The sequence below is a fragment of the Pyrus communis genome, chromosome 15 (assembly GCF_041283825.1).
Source record: "Pyrus communis isolate YQ-2024b chromosome 15, ASM4128382v1, whole genome shotgun sequence".
Lineage (NCBI taxonomy): Eukaryota > Viridiplantae > Streptophyta > Magnoliopsida > Rosales > Rosaceae > Pyrus > Pyrus communis.
Window position 1 is genome coordinate 3,584,675 of NC_142579.1, and position 24,179 is coordinate 3,608,853.

A 24,179-nucleotide genomic window follows, 5' to 3' on the forward strand; every position below is an offset into this window, starting at 1 on the left:
AAACATTTCTACCATAAACACAAAGTTATGTGATTAGAATGTTTTGATGAAAACTCCTTAATCTTATGGAACCAAGATCTTCTCTTTAGATCGAAGTATTTATTTTCTTCTTTTTTTTTTTTTATTAGAAAATCTCAGTTATGGATCGAGGCTTTCTCGCTTAACCAGACCCGGGTCACTTTTACTAGGGATTTCATGCTTTTGGCTTCCCAAAACCAAAACACTCGTTCATCGGAAGAAGGAAGCAAAAGCAATGTCCAGGAGTTGAACAAATTCTGTCTTCCGACCAAACTGAAACCCCTGCTTCTTCCGAATCCACCACAACCGGTGAGTCTACCTTTGTCAATCAGTCTCTCATGTTCTCTTGTCTCTTCATTTCATTTTCCCAAGACACAATTTTTTTTTTCTTTTTTTTTTTTGCAATTTGGGGGCTGAACTATAGTGTTTTGCAATTTGGGGCAGATGAGGGAACTTTCGTTGTATCTAAATTTTCCTGGCTGCCAATAAAAAAATATTAGGGGTTATGTTATGTCTGCTGGCTTTTGTATCATTGCTGGTAAAACACTAACATTATATTTGGATGAAAAAATTTAAAATTATTATGAAATTTTAAAATGACGGAAATTAAAAAAACGAAATTTTATTTTTTAGAATTTTTTAATTTTCTTGTTTGATAAACCTAAAAGAATAATAGAATTAAGTACGGAATTTGTTATTTTTAAACTCTAAATCACAGAAATTGGGAAATGACATTTATTTACATAGAATTTAAACTTGGGGATTGGAGGTCCCAAATCCCAAGTTTTTTTCCATGTGAAAATTCTAAATTTCTATGTTTATGAATTCAAATAAAAGAATTGGTACATATCAATTTATAAATACTGATTTTTACCTAAATTTCAAGTTTATTTCCTTCGTTCAAACATAGTAATGTTTGCAACTGGGACAAGGATTTTTTTTGTTTATTTTTATTCAAGTGATATTCAATTCTAATCTAAACTACGAGGAGGGAGATTCGAACCAGGATATGCTAGTGTAACGTTTAGTGTGTTTTTAGAGCTCTGTTTGTTTAAATACAATGTTTCAGTGGAAGACATTTTGAGAATGTTTTTGGGAGGATCCGAATTTTAGATTTTCTTATGTTTTATTGTTTTTGTGTTATATGCAAAGGGCTGTTGGTCTGCTATAATTTTGGGTGGAAATGTCGGCTCCATTGACGCCGTCGAAGAGACCACATGAGGAGAGCCTTGCAGAGACTAATGGGAAAGGGAAGTTGCAGAAGTCTGAAAATCAAGCTTCTGAACTCTCCCCTGGCAATGTTGCTTTCAGGGTACTGTGCCCTGCGTCCAAAGTTGATAATGTCACTGGGGAAGGTGGCTCTGTCATATCACAGATTTTTCAAGAAACTTTTGTAAGGGTCAGAATTGAGGAAGCTGTCCCGGGATGTGATGAAAGGGTTATTGTTGTGGGTTCTGATGGAGAGAATGATGTTGGTAGCGAGCATAGAAAGGAGGATGGCGTTGAAGAGGCAAATGTGGATGAAAAGCATGATGGTACTAGGGAACCAAGAGAAAAGCATGATGTATCTCCATCTTTGCAGAGGGCTCTGAAACTTGTTTTTGAGAGAATAGTTGAAGGGGAAACAGAGAGCGATGGAGCGGATGAAGAAAGTAATAAGTCTTTGACATTTGTTTGCAGATTACTAGTCCTTTCATCTCAAGTGGGATGCCTCTTGGGAAAGGGTGGTAGTGTTATCAAACAACTGTCATCTGAAAGTGGGGCACAAATCCGGATCCTTCCCACAGATAAACTTCCGTCATGTGCGGCAGTTTGCGATGAACTAGTTCAGGTAACTTCAAATATCACTATATATTATGTAATACTATCAAGCATTGCTGCAGAGCACCTAATTTTATTTTAGTCAAGATATGAATAAGTGAGTTGTGCCTACTTTAACATTTTCCGTCACTCAGATTTTATTTAATCAGCAGGGTTGTCAAAATGCTCATGCAATGAAATATTGCGGATGTAATATTTACGCATTGTATGTAATCTTTGAGCATTGGAAATTTGCACAGTACAGTAGAATTTGGTTTACGTTTATATGTTGATGATTCTGATGCAAAAATTTCTATTTGGACATCCTATTTTGATAATTCTGCTGCAGATTTCGGGGAACATTGATGCAGTTGGGAAAGCTATTGAATATGTTTCCCGGCAGCTTTTGGATAATCTGCCTCATGATAGTGACGCTTCCCTTGCCAACACCACTGGGACATCATCTAATTCATTCGGTCAACCTCTTCTAAGACCCGAAATACATCCACCACCTAACCACTCCAAAGGGGCTCCTGATATTTATCAGCCTGGAGATTTTGCTGCTCATCCAGTAAACCCTAAATTACATGGAAGTGGCATCCCTGGTAGGATGAAGCCTTCTCAGGAAGTCCTAACTTTCCGCTTATTGTGCCCTGAAGAGAGAGTAGGCGGTGTAATTGGCAAGGGAGGAACCATAATAAGGACACTTAAGCAAGAGACAGGCTGCGAAATCAGGGTTATGGAAGGTGTTCCTGACTCAGACGACCGTCTTATTGTTATATCTGGTCCTGTGGTATGGTTTTGGCTTTTTCTTCTTATTGGACACATGTTTTTGGCGCACACAAGAGAAAAACGATACACACACATTGACAAATAGAGGCACACACAAGCATGCACACGGACACAATCTAAGCTGTTTGACATACAATTTACTATTGCAGCATCCAGATGATAGGATATCACCAGTCCAAGATGCCGTTATTCGTGTGCAAAGTAGGATATTCAGGGCTGTACCTAATAGCAAGGAACAATCCATGATGGCGAGGCTTCTTGTTTCCTCTAATCAAGTAGGTTGTCTCCTTGGAAAGGGTGGTACCATTATTGCGGAGATGAGAAAGTTATCTAGGGCCCATATCCGTATAATGGGGAAGGATCAAATTCTGAGATGGGCTTCAGTTGATGAAGAAGTTGTTCAGGTGTGTTTTCCTTAGTGCATGCGTGGTTCTTTGAGTCTGAAAAGGTTGGCCATATCTTTATCTTGGGTATCATTATGTGAAGTGGCTGCTTTTGCTTCTCAGTTTAGTTGCTGTAAACTTTATGTGGATTTGTGCATGTTGTTGATATTAATAGTCCAGAAATGCTGTCTTTGTTTGCACGCAAGTGTTCCGTGTTTTATCATATTTAACAAACTCGGCCTTTTTTTTTTAATCAGCTGTGGTTGCTGCTAAACGGTTCCTCTTATTACAGATAAATGGAGAATTTGAGGCCGTTAAAGATGCTCTTCTGCAGATTACCACTAGGTTGCAGCATAACCTTTGTCGTGACGCATTTCCTTCTATACATTATCATCAAAATCCTGCATTTTTGGATCAACCTCCATTTCAATCATATCTGAGGAGGGACTTCTCACCTCCAGGAATGCATTCTAATTTAGGCCCATCGTTGCACAAGTTTGATGCTGTTGGTGGCCTGCCCCCTCATGGTAGTTTTCATCCTCACGACGATCGTGCTCCCTTTGTGCACAATATTCATAGGTTAGGTGCCCGCCCACATTTATCCGAGAGAAGACCTTGGGGCCCTCAGGTATTTAGTTGTTATAGACACTTTTACTTATAGTTCTGCTTTAGATGGTTTCTGTATCTCTCCACATACATCTGTTTCAACTTTTGTTGATTTTTTCAGTCAGGTGCTTCAAACTTTTTCATCATATGCTTGTTTCATCTTGAGATAATTATAAGTGTGGAAATTGATCTGCACTGTATGTTAGTTTGAAACGGGTAAGTCTAATTGTACGTAAGTTGCTGATTTACGTTTGTATCCCAAACTTATCCACAGGGACTTCATGAAGGTGGTGGTCCACTAGGCTTGCCAAACTTTCCAGGTGCTCCTCAAAGAAGAATTCCAGGGTTTGGAGGAAGCCAACCAGCAATAGTTACCAACACCACTGTTGAAGTTGTCGTGCCTAGTTCCCTTGTTCCTATTATAAATGGGGAAGATGGTGAATGCTTGAAGCAAATACGTCAGGTACATTCTTGATCTGACCTTGTTGGCGTAAAGGAAGAAAACAAGGATTAATAACATATTATTAAATAGATGGCCGTGAGGATATTTGGAAATGGAATGAAAAACATGACCTTGCTTCCCTTTTAGTTATAAAATTTAATTAATGACTGAGAACCCCCCTTTTAGTTATAAAATTTAATTAATGACTGAGAACCCTGTAAGTATATGGGGTAGTGTACATCTGCTCAGAAAAACTGCTCCCACCTGATTGACGTTTGCTTGCTCATAATCACCCTTCCTCATTACTCCTAATTCCACAAAATTAGGTCACCAATTTTTTTCTATTGCTTTTGCACAATGTTAATTAGAGAATCTATGTTCGTCGCTTCAGACATAGTCTACTTATGTCTAGAATCAACGCAAATAAATTAATTGTCAGGATACACGAGTTGAACTAAAACCAATGGAGTGGCATAGATAGATAGAAATATGGAGAAAGAAGGGAGGTGAAACTAAGAAAGAAAGAGGGCCGCGAGAGAGGACAGAAGAGGGTAGTCTAGGATTTCAATATTCTTCAGTTGTTTGCATAATCGAGTTTAAATTCATACGCTACATTAAGTGGATCTCACTATGCTTGGTGTTATATGCAACAGGCCTTGCCTTGCCTTGTGCTTGGAAATAAATTGAGCTGTTCGCAATATGCCAATTATCGTTATTATTTTTGTAAAAAAAAAACCTCAAATTCGATTGCCCTGTCCTTTGCTTACTGTGTGCTTGGTTTTCATTGCATGATAAAGTTCAACTTACAATTTTATTGGAATTTGGAAGCGTATATATACATATATTTAATTATTTATGATTCTACAGATTCATTTAGTAAGAACATGCTTTGTTGCATAGCATTTACACTTCTAATATGACCAACACTGTTCCAGATTTCTGAAGCAAAAGTTACCATTACCGAGCCCAAGCCTGGAGCAGTTGAAACTGTTATTATAATATCCGGAACACCTGAACAAACGCACGCTGCGCAGAGCCTTATTCAAGCATTTGTGATGAGTGAGACCAAATCTTCTTGATTTAGGGTAATGCTTTTCTTCTTCTTAATTTGGTCATCATAACTGGGTATATTTATAGCACAAATAGCACAATATATAGAAGTTGGTAACTTGGTATTATATACAAATACACTGTACCACAATAATATCAAATTATGCTTTTGTTATTGTTTTGTTATAAGTCAGGTCTCTCATGCTCTCGCTAAGTTGCATGAAAGAACACTCCATATAGTTTGTAACGTCTGCTATTTGAAAACAGTTTGTCAGCTGAAGACTCTGAAGATTTAGATCCGCAGAACCATAATGTTGCAGTCCCAATAATCGTGAGATTTCTGAACCTAACAGTGCAAATTCGTTGGTCCATACATGAAGAGTGTTCCTCCTTTTCAAGTTATGCGAGGATCCCTTTTGGCATCCATGAAAGTTGAAGAAAAGATTGGCTTGGATAATAAGGTTTTAGTAAGTTTCGAGAAAGTTCTAATATCACATTCTAACCTGTCTTGTGTATCCGATAATCTGAGCATGTGTGAAACTTTTATATAAAATGTTAGATAACCTTGCCATGTCAATTTTAGGTAAATCCAGTCTAAACTATTTTTTTCTCGAAAGGAAATTAAAAAAAAATTTCAGAAAGCATGACAACTTTGTGTTTCATTCATTTCTGTGTGCGTCTGCGCAATGAAACATGCCTTACCATTACTTCCTAGTACATGCTAAACTATCCTTTTTCAGTAGGACTCCAATTAATGACGTTAATGTTAATATCAGAACAGTAAACAAATCCGGTCCTTGTCAGGTGCTTAGATGAGTTTAGATATTTACTCTTGTGTTTGGCAAACATTTGGTACCTTGTTTTGAAGTGAATGTCTTGATTAGAACAGTTTTAGTTAAGGTTCAGGTTTGTATGCTGTCTTTCGTACTCGACTTCTTTTTCTCTCTAACTATAGATTGTAACATGCAAAATAGAATCTATAACCTCCATTGTGCCTATACTGAAAATCTGATTAATTACAGAGGCAAGTTTTTAGATGTCTTAACCTTGGATCCATGTTGACAGTACGGTGGATGGTGTTGCGTAATTATTTTCTTTTATTTTGTGCTTAAATATTCATGTTTAAATATAATGTCTTATTTATTTCTGGTAGGGTAAACATTTTTATGTTATGATCAGCATAAATCACAACATAGTGTTTAAAGTTTGACCCATCTGACTCATCTGTCGTTGTCATTTATAGAGAAACTAGCTCAGTTTCGTTTGCCTATTGTGAAAATTCAGCGGTATCGAAACCCCTGGGGATAGTGATGAGACCTCTGAGGATAAGTGGGAAAAAGAATTAGGTTTAGGCTAGGTTAAGAGTTTGGTTCCCTTCACCGGAAATAAGGGAAGTCCAACTTGCCCTACCGAAAAGCCTTCGTAAATGAATTAAGAGTAACTGGAGGGTGTGTTATAGTATATAGTACTATCTTGTTAGCTTAAAGATATCCATTTACGAAACTGTATGTTCTCAAATATTGTTTCCCTAATCCACATTCCTTTATTTTGGTTGTTCCTTCCATTTACCTTTTCTCTTGTTTGAGAAATACATTGCAGCCGTGACCAGTTTGATAGCTTCAAACTTTAGGAGATATTGAAAATTACAGACTTTATTACTATTAGGGTTTTGCTGGAAACAATTAATCACACACTACTCAAACCTATATATATATATATATATATATATATATATATGTTATATAAATAGGGAAAAGGGACTACTATTGCTCAGTGTGGAAGGGCTTGTATTTCTTGACATCGGTTACCAGACCTTGAATGGATGCAGCAGCTGCAACAAGCGAAATCACCAAGCACACCCAGCTCAGAATCTTCATCCAAGTCCAGGTGAAAGTGAACTTGGGGATTTTTGTCCTTGCCATGTACATCTCTATCGGGAAGTAGACTGTCAGTGGCCAGAACGAGGCTGCTCCGAGCAATGCCAGGAAGTCGTTGAAGAACGGGAACAACATGGCCAGGATTGCGGTCATCACCACATATGCAGTCCTCCACACCAATCTGAAGGAGTTGACGCAGAATTGACCGCAAAACGGAATGTTAATGGGGTACTCGCTGTTGATGAACTTGCTATCCGGCCATCGTTTGGCGCATTTGCTTTCCACAAACCCGAATATGGGCTGGCAGAAGACCTGAAGAAGATGATCATGTCATGCACGCGGTCATGTATAAGAAACTGTAAGAGTATTGTTATTTATACCATCGCAACTGCCAGTCGTATTGTGTACCATCTCTCTAATACAGGTATATTTCATTTAGATGTGTAGTTGCATGAGTAGATAAGTAATGTGCCAATTTAGATTCTAAATTATTACACGATTAAAAATTAGGTCCCTAAACTCTTGTTTTGGAAACATCAGCCCTTAAACTAATTAAAATCTATTAGTTACATCCCTAATATAAGATTCGAAGTGATTATATTCAATTTTTAGTCAATGAAGCGTGACTTGCATGTGATACACTCTAGAGGGTTTATGGTTGTTTTTCATGAGTCTAAGGAATTAATTTTTTTTTAAAAATAGTAGAGAGTTAACTTTGGAGGATAAACAAAAAATTAGATTTGCAATTAATATGCAATGCTAAGGATTTATAGGCAAGAAAATAATAGTATTACCTCTAAAATGTGTCACATGCAAGTCATGTGACTTAAGTTAACAAAAAATTGAATAAAATAGTTTTGAATATAATAGTAGGGATGAAACTAGCAGTTTTTAATGAGTTTTGGAACTTATTTTACCAAGATAATAGTTTAGGGATTTAATTTTACTCGGTTGATAATTCAAAGACTAAATCGACGATTCACCTTAGATAGATAGATAGATAGATTATTCCACCTCGACTAGAACGATGGTACCCAACTTAATCATGGTTAATAAGGGCTAAATTACCTGGTAAGCACCGATTAGGTGGATGGCGATGCAAATGTTGGCGATATCAACAAGCCAAAAGGGTTCATAGAATCCGAAACCGGTGAGAAAGTTTCCGGGTGCATCATTCCCAAAAGCTGCATAACCAACGGAACCGCAGAGAACATAGAACAGGGTGGTGGTCGCAATGCCAATGCTAGTTGCCCTCTTCATGGCCTTGTTCTCTGCCGGGGGTGATTTCAGTGTGTCCTGCAATTAGGCCAATTCCATGAGCCACAACCGTAATCTTTTAGGATTATTCTTACAAGTCTGGATTCCACAACCTATAAATTTTCACTTTCAGCAGTGTCTCTAGTAATTAATACGGGAGATAATTTTCACACATCTCTTTCAAGGTTATGTTTTGTCATTTGATTGAGTAAATTGAACGGAAACAACAAATAAGATTAAAAATAAATGTGTAGAAACTAGATAAATAGTTTGTGTTATTATTTTAAATACACATCACCTTTTTTGTAATGAGAAAATGACTTGTCTAGCAAATCACTTCGACGATGATCACCTACCCCTTGTTTTAGACTCTTTTTGGTGTGAAACTACTTGCCTTTTATTATAATATATCACCATTTTATTAAAAAATTCAATCCAAAAATGTATAAAGTTTTTCTGTCAAAATTAATAATAAATGTTCTTGTTAAAATTATCATAAGCACTTTTACTCAATTCAAAAGCAATTTTCTAAGAAGTCACTAATTGTAGGTATAGCCACAAATAAACCAAATTTTCTTCTATAATACATACCACTGAGTGATATAGGAAAAAGCTAAGGAAACTATCTACAAAATATAATTTAAATAGATAGTCTCTCTAGCATCACTTGATCCATAAATACAATAGTTAAATCTTGTATAAACTTGTATCACAAAGTAGTATATGTAACCGAACCCAAAATCAAAGAAACAAACAATCATGCCAAAAACAATCAAAACAAAAAGCAAAATAAAGACATGATATGCACATTTTCCTTTAATCATTATTATGGTATAGAATTTAAGAAAAACAAATGAAAATTATTTGAAAATTTTTAGTTTTAACGATAAGGACAAAATAAAGAGGAAAGTGAATAGTATCATAATTGATTTTTTAATGTAAAAATATAATTTTTCGTTAAAACAAACAGTACCTGAAACCTTTTGTTAAAATTCTTCCGTTCGATAATGAGACAACTTAAAAGAGATTTGATGAAATTACGATTCATTTATTCATATTTCACGTCTCATATTTCGGAGGAGAAAGACGTGACAGAGGACAACGACCTAACTTATTTTATAAAAAGAAAAAAGGATGGACGACAAGAAAAGTAGAAAGAATTTTATATCTTTTTCTTATTTTTTTATAAGGTCCACCTTATTTGATGGCCCAAATTTTGCCCTTGTGGACCACCTTTGATGATGGCCCTCTTGGAATCTTTTATAAAGTGGGCTGTACGGTCAAAAGAGTTAAATAAAAACATAATATATAAATACACACACACATACATACATACATACTCTACTAACAAAATTAAAAACATGCTTTAGTGAGATGTGATTTTTTTTTTAATTATTTATAATTTTTAGATTGAAGACTAAGAAAAAAATAAACAAAATTAGCATAAAGAAGGAGAAAATGAGTTCGCAGAAATCTTTTTTCTTTAGTTGTATGTAGCAGGCTATATATTAGATTAGAAGAAATTAACATGTTTTAACTTTTAACTCTTCATTTTCTTACAAAATGATATCGTATTTTACAAACAAGGACATCAAGCATAAAGGCCTAAGCATTTATTTTTTATATGATGATATTTTAAAGTACTCTAATTTATGAAAAAGAGACTCTAATGCACTTTTCATTTAAAGGTACATAATCTTCTAGAAAATTTGAACCATTTAACTTTAGAGAGTTTTAACGAAAAGCCCGTGGTATTGTTCACTTTAACGAAAAATCACGTTTTTACACTAAAAAGTCAAACTTGGTACTATTCACTTTACCCTTTATTTTGTCTTTATCGTTAAAACTCAAAGTTTTCAAATCTTTTTCATTAGTTTTCCTTTAACTTTATGGTTACCTACAACACAAAGCTTCCAAATAATATTCCATTTTGGTGATGCAAAAACAAAAATTTTTGTAACATTTATTAATTGTCATTTTGTTAGATTGGAGAGGTTACCGGACCACTTCCATTCCAAAACAGTTTCTCGCTTTAGGTCCTTATCACTTTAAGTTATCGGACCACATTCACGTTTTTCTCTGGCTAACTTCGGATAAAACCTAAATCCAATTTGCCACTTGCTTAATTATTGAGTAAATTATCAAGAAAGATCCATGCAGAAAACCAGACACTCCATGCTTCCATATTTCTCTACAAAAAGATGGATTTTATATGTATCTAGTAAAAGAAATATGTCAACGTACTAAATTGACATACTTATTAACACGAACTTTAAAATAGATGGATCATACCAATGCATGTGAGATCCGTTTGTATTAAAAAAAATACGTAAACAAACATTGCAGTTTTGTGTGCTCAAATTCTCGATTTTTAAAACATTAATTATAAAGACTTATTATAGATAAAATCGAGATACAAGTTAAGATAAGATTGAAAATGAGCATATTTAATATCCGACCTACATCTGGACTCCATATATCGACCCTATCTTAATTTTTTATAGGTCTATATATATATATATATGAAAAACTAGCACAATTGTGTCACCCCCGACATTTAACCAGGCATACATATCAAGTTGCACACGTGACAGAATACGGTGCCAAAATATTTTGTTTCGATTGGCAAGGACAAAACAAGCCATGCTGCATGCATGTGAGATATATGTATCATGTATGTACCTAAATCATTGATATCTGACAAACGTACACGCCCCAGCAAGCCGCGTGTTCGTATTGTTTTGTTCGTTTGCGCATCCCGCTAAACAATTAGCAACGTTGCTAGGTAATTGAGATTATGTTTTGAGAACACTCTAATACATGAATTAGTAATATTTATGGTATAATTAAGTGTAACTGTTGACTTAAAAGTTTTTTAAGACCTACACAAATACCTAGTGATGCTTAAGTAGTCTCAATAAACTTGTCACTACAAATATTTGTTAGAGTTAAAATTTTGTCCGTTAAGTGTTACTGGTCACATTTCTTATAATTAAAATAGAACACCTTTCTTATAAAAGTAAAACTTTCGTAAAATAAGTTGATTTACTTCTAGTTCTAGTGGGCACAATACGGTAGGGTTTATAGATTAGGTTTGTGTGTGTATGGATATGTAATATTACGATGATAAGGTGAAGATATATAGGTAAGGAGTGACTTGCCTGTATTTCCACAAGAACGGTAGAGTATGCATAAGCAAAGGCAATGTCTCCAATGGCTTGGAATGTCTTCCAAACTTTCTCGGAGGCCGACACATCTATCCCGACTGTAGTTCCGGTTAAGGTAGTCCTTGCATGTGGTCCACCTAATTCATTTTCCATACAATAACAAGTTATATTATCCATTTATATACCCATAGTACATATATAAACATATATATCATCTGTACATATTTGAATATGTTAGGGAATTAGGGTTAAATATTACCTATAACTTTTGCTATGGAGAGGCCAAGGCCTATTGATGAATAGGCAAATGACATGACGGCTGCAAGTATTGAGAGCCACGAGAGTTTATGGAAGTTTTGTATTTGGCTGAGAAAGAGTTGGATGCAAGCAAAGATTATCATAAAAGGGTTATTTGACGTGTGACACTTGACATGATGACCATGCTTGTGAAAACAATTCGACCTCTTCACCGCCCTGCATTATTACAAAACCTCAAAGTTAATTTCACTCAAAAAAATGAAAACAAAAGAACGAAAGGTTATTGCAATCTTGCTTATCTTTTTACAATAAATTCTGTTTTATTAAAGAAAGCGCGGTATATATAGAACCATCGTAAGTACCAAAATTTATTTAAAACCTCTTAAATATTTCACTGTTTTCTTTATTTGTTATAAAATATAAGAGTGTTTTTCACATTTAAGGGTCTTATCGTCTAGTTTTTACTATAATGAACTGAGATTCTAATTAAATATGACTTACACACAACGAAATATTGTATTTCAATAATATTCTATACTAAACTAATCTAAAATACAGATATCATTGGCTGCCTATCTCATTTTATGGTCAAATTATGAAGCCCGAGTTTATTATTTGTATATATATATATAAATATATTAACGCATAGACAGATAGGTTAGTGCGCATGATTTGGTGAACAAATTCTGCGAATCTAATTCATGTCGTTGAAAAAGTAAAATAGAAATAGAGATCATTGTCACATAAATACTAAGTAAGTCAAAAAAGTAGTAGTCATTTGTTGAATATCGATGCTAATGCGAGCGGCTGCGGCTACTTACACCATGCTGATGGATGCAGTAATTGTATAACCGATAGTAACACCAATCAGATTTCCATACTGAGCCAATCCACACAGCTGCACTTTTCTGCCTCCTGCTCAAACAAACCCGACAAAAATCGCCAGATTAATTACGTGACCTTTGATTAATATAATATAAACTAATAAATTGATAAAATAATTACGTAAATAAGAGGATAATATGTATATATTACCTAGATTGGCTTGTACGACATCCATGTAGGTGTAGTTTCTTTTGCCGCTGACAGGGTCGGGAGACCTGTAACAGTCGGCGAGCAGAGTGGAGGTGAAGAAGGTGATGAAAGAGAAGGCCATGAGAATAGCAGGCCCTGCAACCCATCCCAACTGAGCTATTGTCCATGCCAGGGACAACACCCCGGACCCTATCACAGCCGTTATGATATGTGCACTAGCAGTCACCCATGTCCCTTCAAAATTTCACAAAACCACAAATTCACGTAAGTATATATGTGAATACATGCATATATTTCTTATTAAACAGTTGAATGAATGAGATTCTGAGTTCAAATCTCTTAGACGACAACTGTATATATATATATATATATATATATATATATATATATGCGCGCGCGCGCGTGTATGTATGTATGTATACCGGTTCTTTTGGTACGGCCATCGTCGTCCACGTTCTTGCGAAAGTCACCGTTTTCGATTATTGCAGGGTTGTGCTCTATGTACATGCTAGTCTTCTGAAACTGGCCTGCCATCTCTCTCTCTCTCTCTCTTGATTTGTAGCTCTTAGTTTTGGTTGTAGGGGAGTTGAGAGAGAAATTGCACCAAAAGGGTTTGGTATTTGGGTTGTTATAGAGAGAAATGGGGAGTGAGGAGAGTATATATGAATCAGTGAAAAGGAAGGGGGGGTGGGTGAGGAGAACATTAAAAAGGTGATTGGGGGAGATAAAATACTACAATGAAGGGTGAGGACCGTAGTCAAAACGAAAACTTTTGCAAAAGCAAAACATGTGTAGTCAAAGACTCAAAATGGTAGGTAGGAAATTGAACGATTTATGAACCGAATTTACTTTAAAATGCAAATAAAGCAAAAAATAATGCTAGAATATCACATATTTATATCATATTAGTGTTTTATAGCATGCAATAAATTAGGCATAAAATAAATACTTAATAGATAAATTCACTAAGGATATTAGGGGGAGCTTTACCATTTAGTACTACAGTCTAGTGGTATTCCTCTTTCACTTGTAAGTGAGAGATATTTGGTTCGATTCTCGTCAAGGCAATTTTGAACCACATTAGTGTTAGTTCATTGTGAGGCTAAGCCTACTTCTTCTCTCTTAATATAGATAATACTCGATACTCGTTTGTTAAAAAAATAAAATAAAATAAGGGGAGACCCTTTGTCACATCCCGGCCCGGGGCGGATCACTTCCCGGGCCCGCTCCACTACCGTAGCACGATATTGTCCGCTTTGGGCTTACCATTCCCTCACGGTTTTGTTTTTGGGAACTCACGAGCAACTTCCCAGTGGGTCACCCATCATGGGATTGCTCTAGCCCCCTTCTCGCTTAACTTCGGAGTTCCTACGGAACCCGAAGCCAGTGAGCTCCCAAAAGGCCTCGTGCTAGGTAAGGATGGGAATATACATATAAGGATCACTTCCCTGGCCGATGTGGGATGTCACAATCCACCCCCCTTAGGGGCCCGACGTCCTCGTCGGCACACCACGGCCAGGGTTAGGATACCAAATTGTCACATCCCAACCTTCAAGCTCCAGTGATATTGTCCGCTTTGGCATTCCCTGCCCGAAGACAGAGCTACCGCACGGTTTTGTTTTTGTGGACCGGTACTCGGCCGTAGCCAGCGCCTGCCCTCCCCTCAGGGAGTCCACAAAAGGCCTCATTGAAACTTAAGGTTGGCAATGGATATATAAGGCCCAGTGACCACGCCCTCACGGGCGATGTGGGATACTACAATCCACCCCCCTTAGGGAGCCCGACGTCCTCGTCGGCACACCACGGCCGTGAGTCTGGCTCTGATACCAAATTGTCACATCCCAACCTTCAAGCTCCAGTGATATTGTCCGCTTTGGCATTCCCTGCCCGAAGACAGAGCTACCGCACGGTTTTGTTTTTGTGGACCGGTACTCGGCCGTAGCCAGCGCCTGCCCTCCCCTCAGGGAGTCCACAAAAGGCCTCATTGAAACTTAAGGTTGGCAATGGATATATAAGGCCCAGTGACCACGCCCTCACGGGCGATGTGGGATACTACACCCTTGGAGATGAGTTTACCCCTTGGAGATGAGCTCATTCACCTCTTGTAAATAATGTATCTTGACCATACTACTTTTATAATCAGAATCATTTAATTTCTTAATCTTCATTGAAAAATCATCTCTATAATATGAATTATTTAGTAATTCAAATGTGTAGAACAAATCGATGGTGTAGGTATTAAGTAATATATTTATGATTAACCTTTCATGTATTTGATATGTTTAGATGATTAAACGATCTATAATTGGAATGATTATTTTTGTAGGATTGATTGTCAAATAAAAAATAAAAAATTGAACAATTCTGATAGTTGATTTTATTAAGTGAAAATACATTATTTGCAAATATATGAACGTAGTTTCTCTTATCTTTTCCTAAAAGGAAACAAAAAATGGCTATAATAATAGGGGCTTTGAGAGCCTAGGCTGAATGGTTGGCTTGGAAATTGTCCAAATTATTATTAGGGTTTGGTGTGCTTGTGCACCGTTGATAGTGGTAAGCTTAAATTAAGGTCCCCACATTCGTTGGTTTTGGATTTGGTCCATCCATTTGGAGGGTTTGGATGGCACCCATTGATTGTGGAGTTTGAAAGTTAGTGTGAGAATAACTCTCTCTCCCCTCTGTCTCTCTGTCTCTGCATTTGTGTAATCTCATATATCTCATACACCTGTGCTTTAGGGCGGTCCCTCTGCTTGCGACTTGGGTTGGTCTCAGAGAGTCCACCATTCTACATCAAGAGTTCGAAAATAGCACGGAATTATTTTGTTTTAGCACATGCTTTCCTTCCTGTATTCGACAGTAAATATATTTCATTGACCTCGATTGAATTGTTTACGATTATCATAATGTATGCTGGCCCTGCGGCTGCCGACTATATTTCATCATGTACATATCTTCAAAGACAATCTAATTATAACTTTTTAACACATAATATTGTACCTTATTAGTTATTAATTAGGGAAATGTCGAACAGCTAACTTTTGTTTGCCACATACTAAAAACTCTAGTCTCACTTTTATTAAAATTTTGAAATACAGGCATGCATTTGAGTCTGCTCAAATAATAATTAATTAAAATCCATTCAAACTCTTTGCGTAGTTCTCACATTTAATTTAGAGGTTATATTTTTTTTAGTACATCGATATTTCTACACTAGGGGAGGGGGAGTTCGGCTAAGCCACACAATAGGCAGCCTAATTTGGTATCGAATTCGCTATCCACGAGATTCGAATCTAAGACCTCTCACTTCTAAGCGAAGAGGAATACCATCAGATCATCGTACTAAGTGACTAGTGGTTAGATTTTTAAAGAGTTATAAATTCATGGAGTTTGATGGAATACAATGGACTCCCATGAGTTTTATGTGAAATTTGAGTTTATTTAAAATTTGAGAGAGAGGGCATGAATAATCTAACATACATTATGAAACATCTCCAAATCCATCAAAATCCCTCCCTTTTAAATATCATTAAATCAAATCATGATTAAATAAACTCATATTTTTATAGACTTGCTATATTCTTAATTGATACACCAAAATTTATATAAACTTTTATAAATTTCTTTAAAATTCTCTTGATTTCTTAGATTCATGTTAAATTCTAATTAAATATAGATTTTTAAACTCTTTTAAATCCAGGAAAATTTTAATTAAATACATCCATGTAAAAGTAGTTCTAGATTTTGCTAGCTAGTTTGAAAATTTCCATATCAATTTACACTATAAACTTAAACAATTTATGATTTAATTAATTGATGAGTAATATAAATATAAATATATTATAATATTATACATATCTGTTTTATTATGTAACATGTTAGAGTATATAATTAGAGATTTCATAGTATTCGGATATAAAACAATTACACACTTACCGACCTCTGTAGTACATGTGAGTTCCACATACAATGATAAGGTCTAGCTCAATCAAAGAGTGTGCCAACAAGTGTTTTACTTTTCATTTGTGTGAGTGTTTTTTTTTTTTGTTTTTACAAATGATAGCTAATGAGCTAAATTGTTAAATGTTACGCAGCTGGGAGGGGATCAATAGGAGTCGAACCCGCATCAAAATACATATGCATTATTGCTTATTGCATCACTTTTGTATGTTTAATGTAGAGTAATATATATAGAAGCGCTCAAACTCTAATTAGTTGATAACTTAGTACAGCGTGCATCCCTCATCTAAGCTTGCTCCACAATATTTTTTGTAATCTTAAATGACCATCTTTAGATTATCACTTAATGATCGTACTTGCAAAATTTCATGAAATTGGAAGATGCTTAGTTATCTTGTGATATGATAAACAAACGAATATAATGTTCTTGATAAAAAATAAAGTTTCACAATGATAATTTAAGGGCTAAGCCTTTTTAGATTTGAGTGGATTTTTACAAGAACGATGTATGAATGAGAATAAAAGGAGATAAATATCTTTTAACGTTTCTCAGGATGGATTTGCATATGTCGATTCCATTAAGACCACATGATCTTCTACACATGAACTACATAAATTACTTTGTGAAGTGAATCCAAATAAATGGATAACCCCCTGTTAAGTACTAGCTAGTTAGCGCTTCGGGCTTCTACATGTATAAATCAATGCCAATTGCCAGGCATGGATGCTTGAAAAGGATGAAATTGATTTTTGTAGGTTCTCTTTCCTTCTCAATTGTTGGTTGGTCAAATGTATTTTAATAAAAGAAGCAGAATTTTGTAGAAAGCAGAATTCCCATATTCTCATCGATCCTTGGAAGACAAAACTAGTAGAGAATAATAATGTGCATTTTTTCCATTGCTGGTGGAGCATCAACAAAGCATTAATGTACTACTTATTTTAAGGAACTCCTTCTCTTCATCAGTCATATGCTTATTAGAATGGTTGGAATTTTGACATGTGTTTATTCTCAAACTCAATCACGAAAATCATTTATTTCTTCCTTTCTACCCTTCTGAAAGCACCGTTTTCTTCCTTTTTTAATTCATATCTATGCGGTTAAGAACAGAGTAGGATTGTCTATCCTCCTAATCTCTCTCCCATTCCTTTCTCTCCTATTTAAACGGTTATGATTAAGCCACATCAATATCTTGTTTTGAATATTTTATATAGAGAAAAAGACAGAAAAGAAAGTGTGATTAAAGAGAAGGGAAGATAATGATAATAGAAGCAGAGAGAATCATGTTCCATTCAAAACGAGTGGAATAGAGAGAATTTTGGTTTTGCAAGCCAGACGCAGGTCAAGATAACTTCTGAAAAATAGATTTATGCTGGAGTTTTAGAATTATTCTTGCACATTTTTTGAGTCCTAATTTGGTAAATATGTTTTGGACTTTCCTAGTTTCCCTTGATTTTGGATAACATGTCCTACTATGGATGCTTATAGATACACCATTTTATGCATTAATTAGTTTCATTTGTAACTTAGTTGTGTTAACATGGCAGATATATGCAAAAAAATGACGTCTTCAGACTCCACAATTAGTAATAACGAGAGACAAAATTTATTTAAAACAGTCATGCGTGACCTGGGATTTTGTAGGCGTTAACCATTATTGCTTAAACATTGTACCATGTAAGTTTTGCATGCAGATAAGGATGCAATATCGTATTAGATCAGCAAATCTTGTCCCGACCTTGATGAGTGACCAATCTAACTACCAAAGAGTAAATTTTTTTAACACCAGTTTCAGGAAGATTACAGCATTTGTATAATCCAGTAGTAGTTTTAAAATCTTATCGGCTAGTACTAGTTTGATGATCCGTGAACTAGATTTACCCTACTTGTCAATGTTAGGCATGATATATACCCGAAATATCAGCGGCACAAAAAATCTCAGTATATAATTGAAAGAACTAGCTTGGTATAACTAGCTGCATGTGTGAATGGAAGATGGTGGGCGGACAGCGAAGAGACAACACAATACTCGATGAACAAAAAACGAATAAACTTTGCATGCATGGTCGATCCATGGAATGGTCGACCCCAGTTGACGGTATATAGTTGTTTCAGCTCACAAAATTCAACTGTGTTGTAGGGAAAGTTTAGAGAGAGAGAGGAGGGAGGGAGGGAGGGAGGGAGGGCGAGAGGGACGGCAAGGAGTAAGGGGCACTAAGAATTTTTTTATTTGTGTGTTTTCCTTTACGTAGTGCCTTTGTTTATACTAATATTAATCCAAGATAGAGTTTATTTGTTCTACAATAATTACAGAAGTACATGATACTAGTTCATTTTTAACCCTACTTTTTTTGTTCCTAATTTACACAATCACACTTATAAGTAAATATTATTTACAACAATCTTTCACAATTCTGTCTAATTATAGGCTTAATTGGATTATTAGTCCTTGTGTGATTAGGTTAGCTGGAAGATAGCTCATATGGTAAAAAAAAAAAAATTAGGATTTAAGCTCCTGTGGTGAAGTCCGTTAGGATTTAGGTTCAAAATTGAAAATTCCATCAATTTTCTGTTAATTGTTAGTACATAAAAGCTCACGTTTTTTTACCATAGGAGTTCTCTTTCAACTACCCTATTACTCTCGGGACTAATAATCCAATTAAACCTTACGTATATGTCGAGATTTCTCTTCTTCTTCTTCTTCTTTTTTTTTTTTTTTCTTTTTTAAAATTTCATTTTAGCCACTACAAGTTTCTAAAGCCAACTAATTAAAACAATCATTTTCGGATGTCCGAGAAAACCCACCTCGCAGGTTGAGGTTGAGGACGGCTTCCTCAGGAGAGTGCGACATGATACCCGTAACTTGTAAGCCACCCATGACGACCCATCCTATCTTCTTTCCATCCGCCCCACCATTTTTATCAGATTAGGTTTGATCATTAGACGGCATGATTATCGACAAACATGGTTGACCTAGAACATTAATGTAACAAAGATATAGATAAAAATATAACAATAAATTTGTTAATTTCTTGGGGTGCAAAGCACCAAACTTATACAAAGTAATGTGAAGGTGACTTGAGAGTAACAATCACACGGAAAATAATGGTGGCCGGAAGTGATTATGACATAAGAAATGCTATTCAGTCGAGGTTGGAGGAGTTATAACAAAGAAAGAAATTAGTTGAGAACCAATTAGCAATAACCCTCTGCTCCTTATTATAAGTTAATGTGAAGTTCCTTAATAGTGTTTGCACTAAACTTAACATTGTACTTATAAAAATAAATATATGCTTTTACTTAGAAAGTAAGTATATAAAGTGGATGAAAAGCTTAATTCAATTAGGATTGGTGCTTGCATGGGAAAAGAAGAAATCCGTTTGTTAAACAGATCAATCAATGCTATGTTTTCTTAGTTCATAAGAACATCTCATTGACCTAAACTCTACACCGATCGATATCAAAGTTGGTCGTGATACTTACATGAAATTTTATAGTAGGAGAAAATTAACTTACATGAAATTTTATAGGAGGAGAAAATGGAATATTATAAGACGTAAGGTTACATTAAGAGCTTAAGATGCATCTTGAATGGACCAAGAGTATAACGAGTGTAGTCACTTAGTACTACAATCTAGTGGTATTCCTCTCTCACTTGTAAGTGAGAGGTTTAGGTTCAATTATCGCGCAAAGACGAATTTGAACCATATTATTATTAGTTCATTGTGAGGTTAAACCCACGTTCTTTCTCTTAGTATAAATAATATCATTTATTAAAAAAAATAAGAATATATCGAGTGTAAGGTTACATTAAGAGCTTAAGAAGCATATCGAACAAATACTAGTGATGGAGAATAATGTGACTAAAATTTGATGTTACATGCACACCTCATCTTCACCATGGTCCACGCAGTGACCGAACAAAAGTTACTGCTAGAGACAACATTATATATATTCTTGCATGTAGCTTTTCGTTATCGTTTTCTTTTTTTCATTTTTCAATTTTTCTAGTTTCATCTCATTTTTAATTTATTTTTATTTTCTGAAAGGGACCAGGTTGGCAAGTTCCTGTCGAATTTTGGAATAATGTACGGTTTATTCAAATTCACTTTATGTCACCCAATAACAAAATGCCGACCTAATCCACAATCCTCAATTTGAGATGTGTTTTTTTTCTTCTTCGGTTTGAGAGACGTGTATTGAGTAATTCATAATATTGATCGATTTGACATGAAATATTAATTGAAACTAGCCTTAGCTATTATTTGCACGAATAATATTTTTATTTCCTCACTTGCTAATAACGTATTTTTATTATAAAAATTTTATAATCAGGACTATTTAATTTTTAATCTTCATTTGGAAACCATTCATTCAAAAAATCATTCGAATCGAAAATTGTTTAGTCACTCAAATGTATATTATTCTATTTGCACGTAGCATCATGGCTCGGTTTTGGTTTGTGTTTTTTGGCTAAATTTGCCTCCTATGTACACTAACAATGAGATCTAATTTTTCGATAATTATTGAAAACTTTTTTTCTTTCTTTCTTTTTTGGTTGGGCTGGGCAAACCGAATACAAGATATTGAGTTACTGAAGAAAAATACTCTTACCTACTTTGAGTTACCATTATTTACACATTTTATTTACACAATGAGGCATTTGCGAGTAATATGTTTAACCTTAAAAAGAAAGAAATTTTTTGAAGTGATACGTGATCCAAGTAAACATCTTTCTTTTTTCTATATAAGAATTGATGGACATTTATACCAAGTATCAAAATAAAGTTGGTCACAAAATTTGTTCTACCGTCAAATGTGCAGCTTATAAGTATTTGACAAAATGAACACAAAATCCATTCTATACTCAAATTGTGATAATCTTTTATGAAGAGAACAATTTCTAATACCATATCTCGCCGGAAATGTCATTCATTTCAAGATTAGATGTCCCATTACAACCATTTCCAACATGTGGGTAAGGGATTAAAAGAAGTAGAGCAAGGATACAGAGTCCATAGCCTCCATGTTAGAAGTATGTCATCAAAACTAATTAGGTTGTAATTAGTTTTGGAAAATACTTCAAAATGTTATGGCCTATATTTAGCTGGAGGAGGGAAATATGGGTGTGGTGGGAGAGAGAAAGAGAAAGAGAAAAGGAGGCTCGGGGAAATAGTGTGATGATATTTCCTCATGCTTTGTGCATTTATTTATAGTAAACAGCATAATTACCCTACAAGTAATACAAAGTTCAATACGAAATTATCTACAACATCACATAGGATTCCTAAATAAATTTTTTGTACTACATTTGATATTATCTACACTAAGGAGTGGAAGAATGGGCTATTCATAATAATTTGGTTCAAATTCACTTTTGACGAGAATTGAATCTAAGACCTCTCACTTACAAGTGAAGAAAAATACCACTAGACAGTAGTACTAAGTGATAAGATTTCTAAATATTATATTTACGACGATTTATACAATCACACATGTGTTATAATTCTAACTACAACATTCCCCCTTGATTATGTAAATGCTTAAGTAGTCAACACATAAGATCTTCATGAATGATGTAGAAGAAGTTAATGAAGTCGTCTCGTCTAGTCGACACAAGTATCAAACACTAGTCTCAAATAGGGAATGAATGTAGGAATAATTCTGACAAAATCTGGTTATGGTAAAACTCAACAAAACAACCCATAGTATAACAAAAAAAAAGTGAGTTAATATAATCAGTCAAAACTTAACATCTTTAGGACGTAAGAAGAACGCACACAAAGGATATGATCCTAGAATGAGTGCCTCATCAAAATCTTGTCTGTTAATAAAAACCCAAAGGGCAAACGTTCTTATACTAAGGAAAAATGAGTATACTTCAGGATTAACCCATGAGTTTGACAAAACCCCATGAGAACTAAAGCGTCGCAAATCAGACACCTTTCGCACACTAATTTCTTGAATAGGCTTTTGGAAGACTTTGGTAGTGACTTGGTGAAGAGATCAGCAAGGTTGTCCTGCGATGGGATTTGTTTGACTTCAATCTTTTGATTCTCTTGTTGCTGATGTGAGAAAAAGAATTATGACTAGTGTTGTCTCCTTTAATGTATAATTTCTTGATATGTGTTAGGGTTTAGGCGCAATATGCTTGGTGTTGTCTCATTTGATGTATCATTTCTTGATATGGTCGATACATGAGGCGTTATCTTCAAAGATCGTTGTGGGGACATTAACGACGACAAAAGGTCTGCAAGTCCTTCAAATATGCTCTACAACAACTCTCAGCCAAATCACTCACGTGTGGCCTTGTGAAGGGTGAGAATTGATAGGATCTTACTACACACGAAAACTAAGCCAAAATCACACAAAGTACGTGTAAGAGTACAAGGGAATTGTAGTATAAATGTTCATGCAAGGTCATTCTCCATAAGATTATTGAAACAATTTATATTTAAAACCAACTCTTGACTAATTATTCAAAACAAAGTTTAGAAGAAGAATAAAAATTGTGACTTAAAATATAAAAAAAAATTAAGTAAAATCAGTTAAAGAAGTCAGCAAGATAAAGAAAATAAAAGAAAACGGTTTTGAGAATTTCTTATCTAAAAGACACTAGGGTTCTATCGTCACATTAATAATCCTACGTAGTTCTTCCAATTATTTATGACTTATACATATGTATTTTGAAACTTAGGTTTTCCCAAGTTATGCTCTACTTGGACTTCCAAACTAGAATATATATATATATATATCAAACATGCAACTTGTCTAGACATTTGGATCAAATCTGAACATGGAAGACTCATTAAGGTTTATGAAAACCCCTTGAAAAACCATGCAACCCTTAAGATGCGATATTCATTCTAAGCAAAATTACAATTAACAATTACAAAAAGCCTTAGTCAAGGACAACACTCCAACCAAAATTGCATCAAATTACTTTTCTAAATATCCTAATGGTGGCAAATCATCAAGACATATAGATAGTTTAAACATTGTGATTAATAATTCAAAACATGCATACATAATATCCTAAGAAATTGAAAATAAACTATATATTATTGCTAAGACTCATGACCTCGTCCTAGCAAAGAGAGTTAGTTACACATATTCATAATTAAAAACAAGGAAAATATCATTCAGAAGAAAAAGAGGAAAACACCTTGTATTAAAGAAACAATCTTCAAAAACCTATGCCAAATTCTCTTAAAGTCTGGTGCCTAGAGTATCCCCTGATGGTAACATAAATCCTTCCTAGAAAAATGTTTTCTAAAAACTAGGAAACAAAATATAGGAAACAATCTCCTACACCAAGAATATGCTAGTTTACAAATCTACCACGTTCATGGGCTAACCAGCTTGAAAAATAGCCCAAGAGATCTTGTTTTAGAGCTTGAGTCATCCTGAACACATCCTGAACATCTTTGTAGAAGATCCAATTGCCAAAAGTGCCATCTTGGATGCCAAAAAGCCCAAATAAGCATGAAACATCAATTGATAGCTTTGCATACTGGTTCGTTATTTATTCACTAT

At 35.0% G+C, this 24,179-nt stretch overlaps 2 protein-coding genes across 2 annotated transcripts; one reads left to right on the forward strand and one right to left on the reverse strand.

Moving 5' to 3' along the window:
* The first annotated feature begins 4 nt into the window (after positions 1-4).
* LOC137709505 (RNA-binding KH domain-containing protein RCF3) lies at positions 5-5,651 on the forward strand. The gene is made up of 8 exons (XM_068448595.2): positions 5-327; positions 1,171-1,849; positions 2,168-2,611; positions 2,760-3,014; positions 3,286-3,621; positions 3,874-4,062; positions 4,977-5,126; positions 5,359-5,651. The coding sequence occupies exons 2-7, from the start codon at positions 1,202-1,204 to the stop codon at positions 5,118-5,120; spliced, it is 2,016 nt and encodes a 671-aa protein (XP_068304696.2). The 5' UTR covers positions 5-327; positions 1,171-1,201; the 3' UTR covers positions 5,121-5,126; positions 5,359-5,651.
* Positions 5,652-6,599: 948 nt separating this feature from the next.
* On the reverse strand, positions 6,600-13,490 carry LOC137709516 (amino acid permease 6). Its single transcript, XM_068448605.2, has 7 exons — positions 13,108-13,490; positions 12,686-12,919; positions 12,472-12,565; positions 11,652-11,866; positions 11,387-11,529; positions 8,037-8,264; positions 6,600-7,280 (listed from the first exon to the last, which is right to left on the reverse strand). The coding sequence occupies exons 1-7, from the start codon at positions 13,217-13,219 to the stop codon at positions 6,855-6,857; spliced, it is 1,452 nt and encodes a 483-aa protein (XP_068304706.2). The 5' UTR covers positions 13,220-13,490; the 3' UTR covers positions 6,600-6,854.
* Between the last annotated feature and the right edge of the window lie 10,689 nt (positions 13,491-24,179).

Coding starts and splice junctions, on each gene's coding strand:
- LOC137709505 (XM_068448595.2), top strand. CDS start 1,202: ATGTCGGCTCCATTGACGCCGTCGAAGAGACCACATGAGGAGAGCCTT. Junction 2,612..2,759: donor TTGTTATATCTGGTCCTGTG/GTATGGTTTTGG, acceptor TTACTATTGCAG/CATCCAGATGATAGGATATC. Junction 3,622..3,873: donor GAAGACCTTGGGGCCCTCAG/GTATTTAGTTGT, acceptor ACTTATCCACAG/GGACTTCATGAAGGTGGTGG.
- LOC137709516 (XM_068448605.2), bottom strand. CDS start 13,219: ATGGCAGGCCAGTTTCAGAAGACTAGCATGTACATAGAGCACAACCCT. Junction 12,566..12,685: donor TGTCGTACAAGCCAATCTAG/GTAATATATACA, acceptor TTGTTTGAGCAG/GAGGCAGAAAAGTGCAGCTG. Junction 7,281..8,036: donor ACCTAATCGGTGCTTACCAG/GTAATTTAGCCC, acceptor CATCTTCTTCAG/GTCTTCTGCCAGCCCATATT.